Source organism: Bubalus kerabau, chromosome 7, assembly GCF_029407905.1.
Source record: "Bubalus kerabau isolate K-KA32 ecotype Philippines breed swamp buffalo chromosome 7, PCC_UOA_SB_1v2, whole genome shotgun sequence".
NCBI lineage: Eukaryota > Metazoa > Chordata > Mammalia > Artiodactyla > Bovidae > Bubalus > Bubalus kerabau.
In genome coordinates this window covers 102,051,382-102,073,348 of record NC_073630.1, presented here as the reverse complement: position 1 = coordinate 102,073,348, position 21,967 = coordinate 102,051,382, and the positions used below count along the sequence as shown (strand labels likewise).

The 21,967-nt window shown below is 43.6% G+C and overlaps 1 protein-coding gene across 3 annotated transcripts in view; it reads left to right on the top strand.

Annotated features, from left to right (window-relative positions):
- The window catches only part of PLAC8 (placenta associated 8), a 33,778-nt gene extending 12,019 nt beyond the window's left edge, over window positions 1-21,759 (top strand). The window contains exons 1-5 of one of the 3 annotated variants that reach the window (XM_055588959.1): window positions 8,196-8,344; window positions 9,282-9,432; window positions 11,299-11,423; window positions 17,702-17,820; window positions 21,463-21,759. In XM_055588959.1, the coding sequence (XP_055444934.1) occupies window positions 9,312-9,432; window positions 11,299-11,423; window positions 17,702-17,806 (351 nt within the window). In that variant the 5' untranslated portion in view covers window positions 8,196-8,344; window positions 9,282-9,311 and the 3' untranslated portion in view covers window positions 17,807-17,820; window positions 21,463-21,759. Of the gene's footprint in view, window positions 1-8,195; window positions 8,351-9,281; window positions 9,433-11,298; window positions 11,424-17,701; window positions 17,821-21,462 lie in introns of those variants that run through there. The other 2 variants (XM_055588960.1, XM_055588958.1) reach the window with 2 other exon arrangements.
- Window positions 21,760-21,967: the final 208 nt, after the last annotated feature.

Genomic DNA, 21,967 nt, shown 5'->3' with positions numbered 1-21,967 from the left:
AAACCACTTTCACTTCACAGATGAGTAGGAGGAAATTTAAATGACTAGTTAAATCACTAGGCCGATCAATGACTAGTCCAAGATCATACAGTTTAGAAAAACAGAATTTGAGCAAAGATATTCTCACTCCCGGGTATTCCCTGGTAGCTCAGCAGGTAAAGAATCTTCCTGCATTGCAGGAGACCCCGGTTCAATTTCTGGGTTGGGAAGATCCCCTGGAGAAAGGAAAGGCTACCCACTCCAGTATTCTGGCCTGGAGAATTCCATGGACAGAAGAGCCTAGCAGGCTATAGTCCATGGGGTCGCAAAGAGCCAGACATGACTGAGTGACTAAGCACAGCACAGCACCTTCTCACTCCAAATCAAATCAGGGACTTTCCTGGCAGTCCAATGGTTAGGACTTTACCTTCCAATGCAGGGGGTGCAAGAGAGATCACTGGTTGGGGAGCTAAGATCCCATATGCCTGGTGACCAAAACCCAAAACATGAAACAGAAACAATACTGTGACAAATTCAATAAAGACTTTTAAAAATGGTTCACATAAAAAAAATTTTTTTTTAATTCAAATCAATGTTTAATTACCCCACACTGCCTCTTAGGATGGAGAGAAATTAGGACAAAATGTACTTTATAATAAGCTTTGCTTGGGCACTCTATCTTTGCTTGCCCCCTAACAAGGCTTCAGGTAAATTTCAAGTGAAGGATCAACTTGGATGCAGGAAGATTGGAGAGGATTACTGTTATATCCCTGGAGAAGGGATAGGCTACCCACTCCAGCATTCTTGGATTTCCCTGGTGGCTCAGATGGTAAAGAATCTGCAATGTGGGAGACCTGGGTTTGAGCCCTGGGTTGGGAATATCCCCAGGAGAAGGGATAGGGAACCTCCCGGGGTCCAGCCCCAGTTGAATCCAGGGATTCCCTCAGGAGGATGGCACTGGCGATTAGAATAGCAAAGCAGAGATTTATTAGATGCTCAATAATAACTGGTTTACGCGGGAAATCAATAAAGTTCATGACACCAAACTTGCTCTGACCATGGAGGCCGCAGGCGCCCTCTCAAATAGCGGAAGGTGCCCCACCTTAGGCACCTTCTCAAGTGGGTCTTAGAAGCCCAGGCAAATAAGTGGTCCCAGAGGACCCCTGCACTCCAATTATTTTGGGGTGAAGGAAGAACAGAAGAGAAAAGGACGAAAAGGAAACAAGAAAGAACGACACGGGGAGACCAAGCTTCGGTGAGCAAGGCCCGAAACTTTATTTTCAACAGGGGCTTTTATACCCTAAGTTGCACATAGAGGATAATAGGGGGTGTGAAATCATGCAAAGTCAGCAGTCTTTGATCCTTATCGAAACCAGGGTTTCTTTTCTGCAAACTTATCGTATACAAATAGTTTAGGTGATTTACATCATCTTCTGGCCAGAAGGCCTGTTAACATTTTATGACTCTGACAAAGGCTTGTCAACCATAAGACTTATTTTCTCTAAGAGTAATTATTTTAAAGTTTGGCGCCATCCTCCGAAGGTGTTAGATAAAATTGCTTTCCTATAGGGCAAAGGTGCAATGGGTTTACAACAAAGGAAAGAATTTATTACCTTAAGGGTCTAAAGTTGTTAACACCAAGGCCACTACTTATTTTTTCTACATACCAACTAAATTAATTCACTTCCAAAGATACAATACAGGGGATGTGGAAACTTGGCAGCAAGCATTGGCTCAACAATGAAATCTTCTACTAGTTCTATTCTGACAATTTCTAACTCCCCCAGAGGCTCTATACTATTTGAATATCTTAAGCTTCCCATGCCTTTCACGGTTGGGAGACTGTAAACAATCGTATGCGTAGCTGTAGGAGTCCGGGTAAACCTGTCAGGCAAGTTAGAGAGCCATCTGGGGGGGTTGGATTTAAACACTCCTATTATGCCCAAGAGGCTAATTAGCCAGAGTTCTAAGTTGATTTCCTTCAGAGAAAAGGTGGTGGGGATAGCCCCTCTCTGTGACTGTCAGAGGAGTTGGTGAAAGTCATGAAGCAGTAAAACAGACAGACTCTGGTTTTGGGGTAGACGCTCAGGCAGGCCCAGAGGGGCACCCCTCGAGTTCTGGCTCGCCTTGCCCACCAGAACTCTCCCACATAACCTTGTTATGGGTGGGGACTCCGTGCTGGCTCCCGGCAGGAACCCACTCCAGTGTTCTTGCCTAGAGAATCCCATGGACAGAGGAGCCTAGTATGCTACTGTCCACGGGGTCACAAAAAGTCAGACACAACTGAGTGACTAACACTTTGACTTTTGGCTGTGATATTGTGGTTTACACATATTTGACTTTCATTCCTGTTCAGGGTACAGAGCTCCTAAAATCTTTGGAATTTATTAAGTGATAAAAGTGGTAAAGGTGTCTTGTTATTCGTAACAAGCCCCTCTCAACTATAGAGTTTCTGCTAATGAAGCGACTTTTGGAAAACCCTTGAGGATGGGGGCTGGTTGCCAGGGGAAGCAACCTGTGATTGTTGTTGTCGTTCAGTCGCTCAGTCATGTTCAACTCTTTGCAGCCCCGTGGACTGCAGCACGCCAGGCTTTGATGTCCTTCACTGTCTCCTGGAGTTTGCTCAAACTCATGTTCATTGAGTTGGCGATACCATCTAACCATATCATCCTCTGCCTCTAACCCCCTTCTCCTCCTGCCTTCAATCTTACCCAGCATCAGGGTCTTTTCCAATGAGTCAGCTCTTCACATCAGGTGGCCAAAGTATTGGAGTTTCAGCTTCAGCATCAGTCCTTCCAATGAATATTCAGGGTGGATTTCCTTTAGGGTTTACTAGGCGTGGAATGTTCAGCCCCACCTCCCAGACTGCGAGGCAGGGAGGGGAGAAGGGTTTGGAGACTGAGTTCAGTCACCAATGGCCAATGATTTCATCAATCACACCTATGCAATGAAGCCTCCATAAAACCCCAAAAGGACAGAGTTCAGAGAGTTTTGGGGTTTGTGTGCTGGGAGAGTGACGCACCCCAAACTCCACAGACTCTGAAGCTCCCCTTAGATATCTTTTCATCTGATTGTCCATCTGTATCCTTTAATACCCTTTGTAATATAGCAATAGAAAGTGAAAGTGAAGTAGCTCAGTCGTGTCCAACTCTTTGCAACCCCATGGACTGTAGCCTACCAGGCTCCTCACTCCATGGGATTCTCCAGGCAAGAATACTGGAGTGTGTTGCCACTTCCTTCTCCAGGGGATCTTCCTGACCCAGGGATCGAACCCTGGTCTCCCACATTGCAGGCAGACGCTTTAACCTCTGAGCCACCAGGCAAGCCCATATAAACTGTTTTCCTGAGTTCTGTGGGCCACTTCTGCAAATTAATGGAAATGAAGAGGGGAGCATGGGAACCTCTGATCTACCTGGTCAGAAGCACAGGAGAGGACTTCCCTGGTGGCTCACTGGATTGAAAGTCTGCGTGCCAATGCAGGGGCACATGGGTTTGACCCTGGTCTTGGAAGATTCCACATGCTGTGGGATGTGCGCTACAGCTACTAAGCCCAGGCACTATAGCCCTTGAGCAGCAACTACTGAGCCCACGTGCTGCAAATCTACTGAAGCCTGTGTGCCTAGAGCCTGTGCTCCTCAAAAAGGTAAGCCATTGCAATAAGAAGCCATGCACCCCAATGAAGAGTAACCTCCGTTTGTTGCAATCTGATAAAGCCCACGTGCAGTGATGAAGACCCTGTACAACCAAAACATTTAAAAATGAATAAATGAAAGAAATGCTTGAAAAAGAAGCACAGGTAACCACGTGGATGTGCAATGGATATCTGAAGTAGGAGAGGGAGGGCAGTCCTGTGGGACTAAGCCTTTAATACATGGAATCTGACACTGTTTACAGGTGGCAATGTCAGAATTGAGCTGAATTGTCCTGTACGGGCAGGCTCCCCAAGACGACTGTACTCTTGCTCTCTCTGTTCACCCTCTGCTTGACCAGCCCCTGTGTCACCTACATTCTACTCAGACGACCGACCTTCCGAATCAGTAGATGCCTGCGTCCCTGCCACCAACCCCAGCTAGTAATTGTTTTAGGTGTTAGATCAGAACATCTCCACCCTGAGAACTTATCAAAGGGGCAGTGAATGGCTGTGCTCTTCTGCTGCTTTCCCTGACAACCAGTGAGCCACCCTGATCTCAATCCCACCTACAACTGGGAACCTCCCCTCCCCCCAGAAGTGAAGACTGGTGGGCTGTCGCTCCAGGACCTTGCTTCAGACGGTCTTCCCTGGTGACATATTAGAGAAGAATCCTCCTGCCAGTGTAGGGAACACGGGTTCGATCCCTGGTCCGAGAAGATTCCACATGTGGTGGAGCAACTGGAACCATGCCCCACAACTTCTGAGCCTGTGCTCTGAAGCCCTCTAGAGCCCACGAGCCACAACTACTGAAGCCCATGCCCTCTGGAACCTGTTGTTGAGTTGCTAAGTCGTGTCCAACTCAGTGACCCCATGGGCTGCAGCACTCCAGGCTCCTCTGTCCATGGAATTTTTTCAGGCAAGAATACTGGAGTGGGTTGCCATTTCCTTCTCCAGGGGATCTTCCCAACCCAGGGATCGAGCCCAGGTCTCTGGCATCTGCTGCCTTGGCAGGCAGATTCTTTACCACTAGCGCCCCTTGGGAAGCTATCTGTCTCCCAGAGTTTGCTCAAATTCGTGTCCACTGAGTCGGTGATGCTATCTAACCATCTCATCCTCTGCTGCCTCTCCTAGAACCTATACAAGAGAAAGCCCACGCAGCAAAGAAGATCCAGTGCAACTAAAAGTAATAAATAAATTTTTTTAAATGTGAGATCCCTCTATCCATGAAATTGAGGCAGGATATAGATGGAACCCCCCTGTCCCCAGGGTAAATCTTAGGGTAAAATTCATTCTCTGTGGACAGAAACCCCATGACAAAAGTTAAGGGAGGAGGCTAGGCCCTGCCCAGAACACATATTTCTCATTCTTGAAGTCAGAAGACCTCCTGTAGACTGAAACTCCAAGACAACAATAGCAGGACAATTAAGGGAGGACTCTGGGCCCTGCCCAGACCACATATTTCTTGTTATCAAAATCAGGAGACTTCCCCAACCACACATGCACAGAAAGGTCCCCTGGTGGTCAAAGGCTAATGATGTCAAGGGATGCTCTACCCTTTTGCCTTTTTGGTAGAATCCATCTCGGCTAAGAGATGCACACACACACATGGGAGGATCCTGTGATATACCAAATATAGACTGTGAACAAGGCAAACCAAAATGATTGGCCAAGGAAACCCAGAAGAAATGCCACATAAAACTGTTCAGACTGCCACAAGGGCAAAACTCAGTGACTCTCTCTGAGTCCTCCCCATGAGTCTACCCACACGTACTGTGCTCTATCCCTCCTAATAAACACTTCATTTGCTTCACTACTTTCTGTCTTTGCGGGAATTCTTTTCTGCAAAGCCAGGAAGCCAGGGTCTTGTCACTGACCACAGGTTTAGTGGTTAGGATCTGGTGCTCTCATCGCCGTGACCCAGACTCAATCTCTGGCCGGTGAGCCCAAACTCTGCTTCAAACTGCTGCAGACTGAGGCCCCCCTGAGATCAGATCTGGTATGGCAACTCAGGAATTTGGAAAGTCAAGGGAAACCACGGGCTTCGCCCAGCTGTCACTTACAGCCCCTGACTTCTACTCCTGCCTTCTTTCTCTCATCTCCCCTTCGCTTTCTTTTCAAGAATCAAATAACTCTTGGGTGATAGTTGTTGCTGTCCTCTGTGACAAGGTGGAAACGCAATTTCCAACTGAGCAGGAGCCCAAAAGTTCTCTGTCTCTCTCTTGCTCTCACTGTCTGTCTCTCACTGTCCTGTGTGAAACCCTCCACTACAGTTTTCTTTCCCACTTTCCTCCCACACAAGTTCTCTTTCTCACTCCTTATCTCCTTCTTATAATATCCTTCTTCTAGGGAAGGATTTCTTGGATATCATTCCTAAGCTGCATCCCAGCCACTGTCACACTCTGTGCTGCTGTGTCAGACAAAATCATCAGATGATTCTTAATTCTATCTCAGCTGCCAGGAAGACAGAGCAAAGGATTTAGGGGTTCTTTTGTTGTCTAGTCTCTCACCTCATTCAACGCCCAGAAATCTACTCTGAGAATTTCTCTGCCTGCTGGACCTCAAACCTTGAGCCCCGTGCCATCTTCCAAGGCGCTCAACTCCAATTTCCCCAAGTTTTTCCTTTGCATCTATTGGACCCCTTCACTCCAGGCCTTGGTAGCCTACACATTCTGCTAGGGACAGCCTATTAGACTGGCTGCTACCCAGAAGCCCGAATCATAAGCTTTGTAGATGCTCAGTCACGAGGAATACACCCCAGCATGGAAAGACTTATCGTAGGACGTAAGCTCTACAGAAAAGGGATCCCTCTTAAGGAAAGTCCTGGCAACAGTTTACACTTAGCTTGAAAGCCCTTCTCTAATTGCTGAGTGGGGTGTCCTGCAGATGGTGGTATCATAGGGGGCAGAGATATCTGGTCAGAAATCAATGGGAGAGAAGAGGATGCTTGAAATCCCCTTAGGTCCAAAGAGAATTTAGGGGACACCCTGCACCCCTTCAGGTTAAAACCTCCTGGTAAAGGTTTCCGGGATGATGGATTCCATTCTAGGAGCACTGTCTTGTTCTCAGTTGCAGGTTACTCAACATGGGAGGATCCCCCTCCAAGTCAGAAAAAACATCTCTGGAGTGTATCCTTAAGAACTGGAAATTCTTTAAAACTGAAGGATTAAAGAAGGAGAAACTTAAATCTACTGTAGCAGTGCCCAGACTTTGTTTAAGTTGGGAAATGGAGAAAAATGGCCTGAAAATGGGTCTCTAAATTATAACCTTCTGCAATTGGATTTTTATTGCCGCCAGATGAGAAAGTGGAGTGAGATTCCCTATATTCAGGCTTTCACAGTCCTTTACCAAAATCCCACCCCATGTAGCTCCTGTATTTTAAAACCTGGAGAACCAGAAGACTCTCCCAACACTTTAGATGATCCCCTTCTAAGCTCTCTGATCTCTCAGGGTGGAAACCCAGCACATCCTCCTCCTGACAGTATTCCCACTTAGCCACTCCACCCCTCATAATAGGCAGAAACTCCAAAAATTACAACTTGGCCCACAAACGCCCATGCCCCAGCTCCCAGATGTGGCCTTTGGGGTATTTAATAATCAAGACCAAGCTCAGGAGAAAGAGAGAACCCAACATGAGAAAAGACAGGCCAGGCTTGTGCAAAAGTGATAGCTGTTGGTGTCAATCATGCTTTGTGACCTCAGGGGGGGCCAAGAAAGTTCAACCATTCATCTGGAAATAAGACCAACAAGAGGAAATGCTACAAATGCAAGTCAACTGGCCACTGTGCCCAAGACTGCCAGAAAGAACCTCCCCATTCCAGGCTATGCCCAGATAGCAAACAAACAGGTCACTGGAAGAGGGACTGCCCCCATTCCTGAAGAGGAAGGGGGACTTTGGCTCCTGAGATGGCCATGCTGGACAACTGGCGTGGCCCTGGGGATTCTGGCGGCTCCCCTCAGTGAGATGCTAATCTCCATCAAGGGTCCCTAGGTAGTCCTTGACTCCCATAGCAGAAAAGAAAATTGATTACTTAATTGATACAGGAGCCACTTTACCTTGTCTTAATTTTTCACACTGGACCTCTCTCCTCCTAAAGCTGTACTGTGACTGGTGTCGATGGAAAGCCTTGCACTCGATTATTTTACTGGGCATTTCACTTGCCAATTAAAACAGAGGTGGATTTTGCATGCCTTTCTAGTTGTGCCTCAGTGTCCTATCCACGTCCTTAGGAGAGATCTTCTGAGCTCCCCTGGGGCCATACTCAGGTCAGGAGGCCCCAAGCAGGCTTTTATCTTCACTCTGACTAAGACAGACCAGCCACAAGGTCTTATTCCCAGCCATATCCTACGGGCAGTAGACCCTTAATGAGACAAAGGAACCCCTGCAAGGGCAGTAAAGGCCCAACCTATAAGAATGAGCCTTAGGCCAGAAACTGCCTATACGATAAAGCTGGAAGGGAAGAAGGGTTTACAACCCCTCCTGGATAAATTCCTAAAAGCTGACTCCATGAGTCAGATTATTTGCCTTTTTACTTTAGTTCTGCAAATCCTCCCCTTCTGTTCTATAAAAGAAACGCATCCAGACCCTGACAAGATGGTTATTTTAAGACAGTAGTCGACTATCTTCTCGGTCAGTTGGCTTTCCCAGTAAAGTCGCATTCCTTGCCTCAACATCTCATCTCTTGGATTTATTGGCCTGTTGTGCTGAGAGCAAAGTGAGCTTGGACTCGTTAACAGGCAGGTGTGAGTTAAGTTTTATTTGGGGCAAATGAGATCTCTAGCCCGAGAGACAGCTTCTCAGATAGCTCTGAGGAGCTGCTCTAAGAAGGTCAGAGCGGAGGTCGGTATGTATATGATTTTAGTGAAGGGGACACGTGCCATCAAGCATGCATTTTGGCAGAAGGTTGCTGCAAGTCACATGGAGCAGTTGTCTCCATAATTTTCGTTCTTTTCTAGATATGAGAAGATATGAGAGACTGGGCTCATAAAATCTTGTCTCAAAAATATCTAACTCTCTGAAGGCCTGTTCTGCCAGTGTTACCTAGATCACAGGGAGCTTCATTCCTAATTTCCACCCTGAACTCCTTTCAGGGCATGTTGAAAATCAGCAACTAAGTGGTTAATGACTTAATTCTTGTGGCACCAGATAACGAGTGACAATTTTTAGTTGGCATGGCTTCGCAGGTGGCACAGTGGTAAAGAATCTACCTGCCAATGCAGGAGACGCAGGAAACGGGTTTGATCCCTGCGTCGGGATGATCCCCTGGAGGAGGAAATGGTAAACCACTCCAGTATTCTTGCCTGGGAAATCCCATGGACAGAGGAGCCTGGTGGGCTATAGTCTATACGGTCACAAAGAGTCAGACACGACTGAGCACACACACGTGCCATTTACACAGGTTTCCTCATCTGTTTTCCTGTCTTGTGCAGAGACTAGATAGCTGTTTAAAACAGTACTTACAAGCCTGTCTCATTCCCTAACTCCAAGAGAAGCATCTGTTCCTTTAACTGATTCAGTGAATCCCTTCCTCCAGGAGCCTCTGTAGAAAAAGGTTCTTCAAAGATCAGCCAGCAACTTGATCTAAACTGCCTCCCTTGCCTGTGAAGCAAAGTCCCTGAAAACAGGCTTCTAAGAGCAACCTCCAGACTACTGACACCAAGTTTTTCCTTTCAGACCACAGCCGCTTAAGAACCTGCATCAAAAATGCAAGCTGCATCTTCTCCAGTGGTCATTGTAACTCAGCCTGGAGTCGGAAGCGGTCCAGCACCTCAAAACTCCAACTGGCAGACGGGCTTGTGTGATTGTTTCAGCGACTGCGGTGTCTGTAAGTGCTGGGGAAACCTGTAACTGACTCAGAAGTGAATTTTAACCTTGTTGTTGTCCAGTCGCTAAGTTGTATATAAATCTTTGTGACCCCATGGATTGTAGCATGCCAGGGTCCTCTGTCCTCCACAATTTCCCAGAGTTTACTCATGTCTTTCCTTCATTTCTCCCTTATGGTGTAATAAAAGTTCCCCTCTCATTCCAAGGTACCCTGCCTGTCAGGCAATGCTTTGCTAACAGACAAATCCTGTACCGACTGTAGGTTCATTCTTCTTCACCCTTCAAAGGATAATCTTACTCCTAAAAAAAGTTCTGGAGTTAAGATAACTGTTAAAAAAAAAAAGCCAGTGATTTGAATAATGAACAGGCTTGGCCTAATTATTATAAATAGACCATACATTATATTAGAAGAGATGTTTAAAGTTTAACTTGATTAAAAAGAAAAAAGACTGCTTTTGTTACACATCAATTAAACTCATTACAGTTACACTGTGCCCCACACACAAGTGTTCATTTTCATCCATGGTTTCAGCATGAGCTCACATAAGCATTATTTTTATTTATACATTTAGGATTGTTATACAGACAAGAATAAAGAATTCTGAAGGCAATTAACTGCTCAGTGGGTAAAATATCTCTAACTCTGCTTCATTTTCAGTTTTGTTTCATTTTATGAGATCTAAGTAAACCTGAGAGAAGAAAAGTTCGGGGTAAGATGTGCATGTCAGAGAGGCCAAATGCTTAGTTCTCAACACCAAGCAAGAAACAAACAAACCTGCCTACAAAATAAAAAATGAAACAAATTTTACTCTGAGGTTTTTTGTTCATTTGTTTCTTTTTTTCACCTGTTTCAAATCTACCCAGTGTTCTGAGACAGGGAAGGAAAACCTATTCACCTTTAACTTGGCAGAGGAATTGAAATTTGGAATGGAGTTGATAATCACATTGAAAAGCATAGAGGGAAAGAATCACCTGGGACATGGAACCACTGAGCTGGTTGATTTGCGCTCCTTGTCCTGCTGCATGACCCGGGCTGATGACTTGCACTTCTCAGGACGTTAGTTCAACATCTGCAAATCATAGTGATCATGAAACCACAATAATAAAACCTTCTAAAGAGGAATATTCTAATCCTCCAAACCCTAGTATTGTTACTTGAATAAGTGAATTACAAGTTCTAATATGAGCTTAAAACCTTCACATAGAATTTCTTAAATCAGAGATCTGATCAAATCATTCTCCCTTCTTAAAATATTTCAGAGGTTCCTCATGACTTCCGTGACCCCCTCTGAACACTAGTACTTACAGATCATCCAGTCTCCACCCTGCCTGGGATCCAGCTTCATCCCCATTCTTCCCCATCCCTGGTTCCAGCCACGTTATGTGTAACCAGCCATTGCCAAGACAAACCAAGTTATCTACAGAGGCTCTTTCCCCTTTCCTCAATCTATAAAATTCCTAATCATCATTCCATATTCAGATCAAGCAACAGCATCTTCCCAGAGCACTGGAGGCCCCATTGCTGTGAGTGACACCTTGGGATCTTGAGTAGGTTCCTGTTGGAGAACTTTTCACATTATCTGACCTCACTCCTGGACTTCAGACAGAGGCATTGTGGGTAGTGAGGATAACCTCTGGAACAGGGCCAGGTTTCAGTGAGTCATGCAATACATGGAAGAAGGCAGTACTAGAGGGAATGAGGGGAAGCTGATGTGATGTTGAACAGAAGCAGTGAGGATGGCCTTGGCAGCAGACTATGTGACAAAGGCCCCAGGGTTTGGAACTGCCATCCATGAGCACACCCTAACTCTCAACCGTGGTGGAGGGCAGAATGGAGTAATTCGTACCTCTGATTTCACGCATCCAGGTCTCTGCGGCACATTTTGCTTCACGTGCCTTGCGTGTCAAGTTGCATCTGATATGAATGAATGCTGTCTGTGCGGAACAAGTGTCGCGATGAGGACCCTCTACAGGACTCGATACGGCATTCCGGTGAATCTTTTACAATATTGTATCATTCGAATATGCACCCACATTCAAAACAATTGTGATAAACATGGAGGCCATTTGATGGTACCTGTCAACTGAATGGGGGCTTCCCAGGTGGCGCTAGTGGTAAAGAAAGAGGCAGATGCAGGAGACGTAAGAGACGTGGGTTCGATCCCTGGGTGGGAAAGATCCCCTGGAGGAGGACACAGCAACCCACTCCAGTACTCTTGCCTGGAGAATCCCGTGGACATAGGAGCCTGGCGGGCTACAGCCCACAGGGTCACAAAGAGTAGGACACAGCTGAAGCAACTTACCAGGCCCACAGGCATCAACTAAATTTGGTTGGTAGGAGTTTCCTGGCATGTGCATTCTATTATTGTAGCAATAGATCCTCTGGTTATGTGACCTCCTACATTTCTGTGAAAACCATAGAAAACAACTTTCATATTTGCAATGTATGTCATACAACAGAAGAGGATTGTTCAGGGCCATGCTTGTGCTATGCCCCACGTACATGACATGTTACATCATGGAAACCTTGCACCATCTCTGTTAAGTAAGTAGGTCTATTACACTTCACAGATGAGAAACGTTTTAACAGGTAGAATAACTCAGGCAAAGATATGCACTAGTCGTAAAGAAGTCATTACTCAACTCAACTTTTCATACCCGCACATTCCATTACACCATGCTAAGTCACGTCGGACTCTCTGTGGCCCTGGGCACTGTAGCCCGCAAGGGCTCTGTCCACGGGACTCTGTCCATGGGACTCTCCAGGCAAGAATACTGGAGTGGGTTGCCATGCCCTCCTGCAGGGGATCTTCCTGACCCAGGGATCGAACCAGCGCCCCTTATGATTCCTGCACTGGCAGGCAGGTTCTTTAGCACTAGATCCACCTGGGATGCCCCCGTCGTTACACCATAAGCTTCACTTACGTAACAGAAGGTTTTAGTGCTCTCCAGAAACAGAACCAAAAGGAGACAGAGATGATATGAATATAGATATATAAAGAGAGCAAGAAATGTTAAGGAATTGCCTCATAACATTGTGGGGACTGGTAAGTCCAAAAAGCAAGATAGGCTGACAGGCTGGGAAGAGTTGCAGAGTCCAAAGGCAGCCTGCTGGCAGAATTCCTTCTTGTTCAGGGGAACTCGCTCTTTCTCTGTTCAGGCCTTCAACAATTAGGTGAGGCCCACCCACATTCTGGATGGTTACTTTAAGTCTACTGATTTAAGCGTTAATTTCATCTGAAACATTACCCTCACAGAAACATCCGGAACAGCATTTGACTGAGTATGTGGGTACTATGGCCTAGCCAAGTTGACACATAAAATTAATCATCACAGAACAAATAAATAGAATATTTAAGGAACTAATTTTACTCCATTGAAATTATTTTATTTTTTTGCTTAAAATGTTTGTTAGTTTTTTAATCATAAAAATATTATATGTATAGGTAACATTATGACAAATTAAAACAGAGATATATAAAATAAAAAATGAAAATCTAATTGCTTTATGCCCAATTCCACTATTCAGTGATAAATTTTATTAATATCAATAATTTGGTGTGCATCCTCCTATAAGGCTTTACCTCTTAGTGGTAAAGAATCTGCTTGCCAGTGCAGGAGACACAAGAGACACGAGTTTGATCCCTAGATAGGGAATATCCCCTGGAGTAGGAAATGGAAACCCACTCTAGTAACCTTGCCTGGGAAATTCCATGGGCAGAGGAGCCTGATGGGCTATAGTCCATGGGGTCACAAAGAGTCAAACACGACTGAGCTCAGTCTCTGGGCTTTTGGTCTCCTCTAAGGCATATAAATAGATAGATAGATAGATTAGATGAAGCTACAGCTATAGCTGTAGAGCTAGACATATGTGATTTGGGATTTACAGGGCTTTTTTATTTTGTTTCTATGTTTTAAATGAATTCATACTATATTGTAACCTGTTCTTTTTTTTCCACTTAATATATGGTAGACCCCCTTTATGTCCGTAGCATAGATTCTTTTTCATGTCTGCATAGTATTCCATCATATAGATTATTTACTTAATCACTTTCTTATTGATGAAAGCTTAACTAATGTTGCAGTTGTACATATATGATTTTGTACACACACTGGTATTTTTGTAGGATAGTGTACTGTTAATTGATTCGATTGATAGATCACAGGATATGCACATTCAAAATCTGAAAGGTACTACCTACTCACATACTTTTGTAATCTTTCCTTCTTTTCCCCCCATCTTCCCAAAGTAACCATCAATATGCTTCTGTCAGTGTAGATTAGTTTTCATTTTCTACCATTTTATATAACAGAACTATATAGTATGTGGGCTTCCCTGGTAGCTCAGCTGATAAAGAATCTGCCTACAGTGCAGGAGATCCCAGTTCAATTCCTGGGTCAGGAAGATCAGCTGAAGAAGGGATAAGCTACCCACTCCAGTATTCTTGGGCTTTTCTGGTGGCTCAGCTGGTAAAGAATCTGCCTGCAATGCAGAAGACTTGGATTCAATCCCTGGGTTGGGAAGATCCCCTGGAGAAGGAAACAGCTACCCACTCCAGTATCCTGGCCTGGAGAATTCCATGGACTGTATAGTCCATGGGGTTGTAAAGAGCTGGACACGACTGAATGACTTTCACTTTTCACCATTCCGTGTGTACTATTTTATGCAGCTTCTTTCACTCACTATGATTTTTTGAGGATTCATCAAGTTGTTGTGCACACTTAAAATGTGTTAAGAAGGCAGATCTCATGTTAAGTATTTTTAACCCCCCCAAAACATTAGGAAAAAACAAAGAAAATATTTGAATGGCAAATAAGTACATAAAAAGATGTTCAACATCATCAGTCACTAGAGAAATGCAAATGAAAACCATAGTGAGGTACCGCCATACACCTATTGGGACAGCTAAAATAAACAGACTAACTCACACCAAGTGTTAGCTTATACAGAGGAACTGAAACCCTCATGCACTGATGGTTGGAGTGTAAAATATAGTTTCTTAAAAAGTTAAACATACACCTACTTTTTGGCCCAGCCATTCTGCTCCTAGATATCCACCCTGCAAAAATATATATCTGTATCAAGACTTGTACACAAATGTTTAGAGTAGTTTTGCTTGTAATAGCCAAAAACTAAAAAAACAACCCAAATGCCCCCCAGCAGGTGAATGAATAAACAAATTGTGGTCTATCCATGTAATAGTATACTCAGATCAAATCAGATCAGATCAGTAGCTCAGTCGTGTCCGACTCTTTGTGACCTCATGAATCACAGCAAGGAATGAACTATTGATACAATTTGGATGAATCTCAAGATAAATATAATATTAAGTTGTGGGTAAAATTTTCAGGATCATCACTAAAAGGATAAAAATTAGTTGTGGAAGATATGAAAGTACTAAAAGGGGCTTCACTGATGGTCCAGTGGTTAAGACTTCACTTTCCAACATAGGATGAGGTATTCGATCCCTGCTCAAGAAGCCAAGATCCCACATGTCTCAAGGCCAAAGAAACAAAACATGAAACAGAAGCAATAACGTAACAAATTCAATAAAGGCTTTAAAAACAGTCCCCATCAAAAAAAAATCTTAAAAAAAAAAAAAAACTACTAAAGGGAACAAAGGGCATCCCTAGTGGCTCAGACTTCACTTTCACTTTTCACTTTCTTGCATTGGAGAAGGAAATGGCAACCCACTCCAGTGTTCTTGCCTGGAGAATCCCAGGGATGGGGGAGCCTGGTGGGCTGCCGCCTATGGGGTCGCACAGAGTCGGGCACGACTGAAGCGACTTAGCAGCAGCAGCAGCAGCAGCAGGGGCTCAGAAGGTAAAGAAACTGCCTGCAATGGGAGAGACCTGGGTTCAGTCTCTGGGCTGGGAAGATCCCTTGGAGGAGGGCATGGCAACCCACTCCAGTATTCTTGCTTGGAGACTCCCTATGGACAGAGTAGCCTGGAAGGCTACAGTCCATGGGATCGCAAAGAGTCGGACATGACTGAGCAACTAAGCACAGCACAGCAAAGGGAACAAAAGGAACAAGGAACAGTCTATTCAGCCAAAAAAAAAAAAAAAAAAGTAGGAAAAATTAACATTTGATGAATAGGAAACATAAAACAATTTGCCTATCTCATCGGTGGGAATGATTTAGATGTCTCTGCTGTGCTACAATGTCTTTACCTCTTATTATTTCTCTTAGCGCTTTTGTGGTGAGTCCTTGGGAGCCTGCCCTGTTATGTGATGGGTGAATAGCTCCCCACTTATCTCACTCCTCTTCTTCCCTGGGGCCCAGAAGCCCACATGAGGGCTGTCTGTTAAACGGCTCTGCACTGTGTCCCAGGCAAGGCCACAGCTGGCAGTTCTGGGCTGGCCCAGCCACTCAAGCTGCCTTCAGTTAACCTCCCATCTTTCATTCCCCAGCCTGTTCCTTCCTCCTTTCTGACCTCATAGGTTTTGGTTTGGGGTTTATCTTATGCAGTGCCCCTGACCATGTTAAGTTTCATGTTCCTGAGTTCTGTTTTACTTTCTCCATCAACATAATCCCATCTGCTTCATTTTTTTTCAAAAATTTCTGAAGATTTTTGGCTCACTAAGTCCCCCCAGCCCTATTTTCTAGTGCAGCTTGAATGTTATTTAACAAAGCTCTGCAAGCACATAGTTGTTAAAATTACCTAATTTAAAAAGTTTGTTGAGAAAAATAATAGTCCCCAAACTTCTATTCCCTATTTCCTCTTTCCGAGAGCTGTTTACCTCCATATCTCCAAATTGTAGACTTGTATTGCTACCTTTTGACTGTTCAGTTGGGGACGTTGTCTATGGGCCTCCCATTGTGGAAGATGAGAATTTAGTTCTGTTTTCTCCCCTTTCTGCACCACAGACATGCACCCTACCCCTACCCCACTCCCTCCAATATGTGAAGTGAAAGTCGCTCAGTCTTGTCCAACTCTTTGCAACCCCATGGACCATACAGTCTATGGAATTCTCTAGGCCAGAACACTGGAGTGGGTAGCATTTCCCTTCTCCAGGGGATCTTCCCAATCCAGGGATCGAACCCAGGTCTCCCACATTGTAGGCGGATTCTTCACCAGCTGAGCCACAAGGGAAGCCCCCCTCCAATATGATTATATGCAATTTTAGCTAAGTCCATATTTAGCATTTACATTATGATACCTATATTTGCTCTTCAGAGCTGAGTTGAAATGTGTAATGAACAATGATTGTCTTTTCTACTAAACTTAGTTTTTCCTACTATTAATAACCCTTGACTTTTTCACTAGGAGTTTTCCATTTACTTAGAAGTAATCCAATCCCAAATTCTTTCCAGTTTTCTAAATCTCTTCCCTAAACATCAGACGGACATTCTATCATCTTCATCTTCTTGATGAAATCACTCCGTGACCCTGCCATCTCCATCGTAATGACCTGGGGATTCCTTTAACCAGTTCCACATGTTAGGCTCTGGTTTCTTATACCCCACATCTTCTTTCTTAGTTTGCTTCTTCATTCTGGTGGGGGCACCCTCTAGGAGCTTCCTGATACAGGGAAAGGGTATAGGAGAAAAGAATTTTGAGATTTTACTTCCTAAAACTGTTTACCTTCCTTTGATAGTTTGTTGGATATTTTTTTTTTTCAACCTTTTACCTCTCTTTAATCTTATACCTCTTTTGCCTCATGGACTCTTTTTCCTTTTTAAATTTTATGTATTTACTTTTTGGGGGGCTGTGTTGGGTCTTTGTTCCTGTGAAGGCTTTTCTCTAGTTGCGGTACACGGGGGCTGTGTAGTGCATGGGCTTCTCATTGAGGTAGCTTCTCTTGTTGCAGAGCACGGGCTCTAGAGAGCATGGACTTCAGTAGTTATGGCACGTGGACTCAGTAATTGCAGCTCCTGGGGTCCAGTGTGGGCTCGATAGTTGTGGTACAGGGGCTTAGTTGCTCCATAGCATGTGGGATCTTCCCAGACCAGGGATCCAACCTGGGTCTTCTGCACTGGCAGGCGGATTCTTTACCACTGAGCCACCAGGGAAGCCCCTGGTTGGATATCTTCCATTTTATATATTACAAAGTACAGGAAAACATTTGATGTGATAAAAAGAGACAGGAGTTATGTGGAGAAATCAACTAAAATCAACTAACATTTTCCTAAATGTATCCATCCAAACTTCAAATTCAAAGAATCAGCACCTTCTGCTTCTCTTCAAAATGTCTTGAAAACCCACAAGCCTTTATTTCCACATAGGTGGGTTTTTACATTCTGTTTCTTTTCTGTTTTCCAACAGGGATCCATTTGTGATGACTACATGGTGACCCATTGCTGTACTCTGTGCTCTCTTTGCCAAATCAAGAGAGACATCAACAGAAGGAGAGCCAATCGCACTTTCTAAAAAAAGAATCAATGGTAAGTCCCAGAATCTGTGAATGTTTAGGAATGTAACTAAGGGCTTTGTAAACGAAGTATTATTTTGAACAATAATTCAATAATAGCAATTCTTTAAGTCTTTCAAATGTTATCTTAATATAAAGATAGATTTTGATTTCTTCTTATGAAGAAGATAGCTGTTCTGGCTTGTTCAAGCTACTGTAACAAAATAGCCTGAACAGGTCAAACATCAGGAACTTATGTCTCACAGTTCTAGAGAGAGAATATGTTTTGGTCTTTCTTATCAGGACTGTAATCCCATCACAGGGACCTCATCTAAACCTTGGAGACTTCATGATCTCATCTAAACCTTATTACCTCCCAAAGGCTCCATCTCCTAATACCATGACATTGCGGGTTGGGGTTTCAGTATCCCAGTTTGGGGAGCGGGACACAAACATTCAGTTCATAACTCTGTATTTTGAAACTGTATTTTTATAAATAAGGGGATGACTTTTCTAGACTTCTCAGAATTCTGGTGGTCTATTAATGAAAACACCACTTGCAAAAGCATGTATATATATAATACAAGAGTGTGGTGAGAAAACACGCTCCCTCCTAATACAAACAAACTGACAAAAGAAACTGGTAAGTAATTACAAAGTAATACAGCAAGTGATTGGATTTGGATTGATTGTGGCATGAAGCTTGGTATGTACTTGAGGTGAGGTTAAACAGAAAAGTCCTATTGGAGATGGTGGAATTTGAAAGAGGTGAAATACTGTATAGAATACTTGGAAACATTATGTAGAATGTCATCATCTGAAATTCAATCAAGTCATTTTTCAACTCACTCTTTCAAGATTCTCAGAATTAGCTACTGAGGATGTAGTAAAGTAGAAATCAACATGATTTGGACAATCTTCTACAGAACATATCTAGAGTATGGGAAGAAAACATTACTTTTCCCATTCTTTGCAAAAATTCCACTTCCTTTCTCAAGTGAATGAGAACTCTGTATAGGTTAACAAACATAACTCTTGGAAGGTACATTTTTAAATAGTCATGTATTTAGCAAATAATGTCTCAAGTACCTAGTCCTGCACGGTACTTGATTTTGGGGAACAAAAGGAGATAAGTTGGTCTTGTCCTTGGAGACTTTACACTCCAAAAAACGGCGTTGATAAAATGCAAACTTTGACCAGTGCCTTTAGTCAGAGTGCTATTTTATGCTCAGAGGAAGAAAAGATGATATTCTGTGAGATGTACAAGTGAAAGTTTCTTGAAAGAAGTGGTTTTTTGATTCTGAAGAGGAAGTGAGCATCAGGGTCTCAAGAGGAAATAGGTGGCACTCAAGCTGTGCGAATAGAAGGATTTAATGAAACCACCTGCAGAGTGGGCGGGAGGCACAGGGACTTTTGGGGTGGGTGGGAGGAGACAGGAGAGGGAACCAGACCTCCCCTGGGCCTCTGGAGGAGGGGAGGGAGCAGTGACTAGAACCCCAAAGGAGAAACCTGTATGGTGGCTGCCCTGAGAGGACCTGAGCAGCCCGGAGCAACCCTACAGGAAGAGTCAGCGGGGAAGGTGCCCTGACCTCACATTCTGATGTCCTTCTGGGCTTCCCATTGGCTGAACCCACCAGGAAGGCAGAGACAGGGATGGTATTGCTGGGGCACACAGGTCAGCCTCGCAGGGCACAGGGCAGGGTGGACAAGGGTAGAAATAGATCAGATGGGACCAACAGAAGATTTCTGACTCAGGATGGGATTTTAATGAATAGAAAAGGGTGTTGCCTCTCAACAGCAACATGAGTGAAACATGAGTGCTGTGCTGTGATAAGGCGCTTCTGTCTGATTCTTTGTGACCGTATAGACCATAGCCCACCAGGCTCCTTTGCCATGGGATTCCCCCAGCAAGAATACTGAAGTGGGTTGCCATGCTCTCCTCCAGGGTATCTTCCCAACCTAGGGATTGAACCTATGTCTCCTACGGCTACTGTACTGCAGATGGATGCTTTCTGGTTGAGCCACCAGGGAAGCCCAATGGAACTACAGAGGCAAAAAGAGGAAAAAACATATTTATGAGTTTAGGTTCCTCTTGGCAGGAACATAAAAGGGGGAAAATAATGAGAAATGAAATATTTTACTGCAGTGTCATGAATACTAGGCTAACGATCTGGGCTTTCATTTGGTAAGCACTAGGGAGTTATTTGGGGGCTTCCCAGGTGACCCTAGTGATAAAGAATCTTCCCACCAACGCAGGAAACATAAGAGAAATGGCAACCCACTCCAGTGTTCTTGCCTAGAGAATCCCAGGGACGGGGGAGCCTGGTGGGCTGCCGTCTACGGGTCGCACCGAGTTGGACACGACTGAAGTGACCTAGCATAAAGCAACTTAGCATGCAGGCAGGGGAATTATTTTAGGTTGTAAGTAAAGGAGTAACATAGGTAGAGTTATGTTTTAGAAAAATTAACCTGGTAATGCTATGTACACAGACTGGACAGGGTAAGGTCAGAAGCAAAGAGGTGTTATTTCAACACTGCTTAAATGAACTCATGAGACAATTTGGATAAAATATTAAGAGCTACCCACACATACATAAATCCTGGCACCTGAGCTTTTTTTTTTTTCCTTCAAGGAAATTATTTCTCTGAATTTTTAAGCTGGTTTGCTGTAAAAATATCTTGATGGTCCTGACTCTTGCTCATCAGCTTGGACCCAACATTATTCATTGACAACAAAACTTTAGATCTCCAAATATCTGTAATGGGAGAATCAAAAGATAAAGATCAATGAATAATGTGATTTATGTTAAAAACAGACTGAGGCAAAGAGGTACAAGAACCAACTAAAAAGGGAGAATAGACAAATTTCCCAGAAGTACAGAATTTTAAATAATTAATGAAGGTATGCCTCCCTGTAAGGAAAGAAAGCTTTATTTCCCACCTCTTAAGTATGGGTTTGCATAGTGACTTTCAAAGTGTACAGTATAAAAGGGGGAGGGGCAGGGGGTGGGGGGGGGTGAGTATAACCTTGGAAGACTAACCAGGTGGAAAATCCTGACAAAATTACTTTAGCCAGTTATCCTCGTTGGTGGTATCCTGTTGATAGCACGTAGCCCTGAAATGATGTGATGAAACTGGCGCTTTACCTCTGTGGTCTTCCTCTCAACACCCCACAACTCCAGTCTAACCATCAGAAAAACATTAGACAAAAAAACTGAGGCCCAACAAAAAAAAGAAAAAAAAACAAGAACAACAACAAAAAAAACTGAGGCCCATTCTGCAAAATACAAAAATTAAGGCAGATTCTCCTCAAAACTGTCAAGGTCATCAGAAATAAGAAAGGTCCAGTCACAGTTGAGAGGAGCCTAAGGAAACATAATCAGTAAAGGTAATATGCTATCTGAATGGAATCTTGGAACAGCAAAGGGATATTATGTAAAAACTGAGCAATCTGAATAAAGAACAGGCTTTGATTAATAATCTATCAACATTGGTTCATTAGTTGTGATACACCTACCATAGTAAGATGCTAGCCAGTAAGGGAACTGGTGCAGGTATATGGGAATTCTCTTGCAACTTTTCTATAAATCTAAAATGATTCTAAAATTAAATCTTTATTAAAAATTAAAAAGTAGACTGAGGAAATTTAACCATATTTTTTGTGTGTCCCTCGTAGGTGAAGAGCTCCCTTTTTTCCCTTTCTTCTGTGGTCTCTCCTGACCCAGTGAAGAGCTCTTACTGAAGCAACTAAAATCAACACCTCTTCAGCTTTTCCACTTTCTGCAACTGAAATATAATTGATATTTTTAATCACAATTAGTGGGGTTAAAAAAAATTGAATTTTTATTTCAAAGGAGTGTTATCCCTTAGTTTTGTTAAATGGTCCAGCGTAGTTTCTCCTTGCTATTAAGTTTTCCAGCTTATAAATTCTGTATTACATTTTAAAATATAAACAAATAAAAGATTTTACATGATTCTTTACGGTTCTTTGCTCTCAATAAAATGTCTTCATGTCATCAGTCAATTCCAAGGGTCAATATCATAATTTTGTTCTTGCAGTTTGTTTTCCTAACAGGAGATTTTGGTCCAGAGCAATTCAGCTCTCTTTCATCTAAGAAGTTTAAGAGAGAGAGACAAAGACTACAGACAACTATTCTAAGAAAGTGGTTCCCCAACCTTGT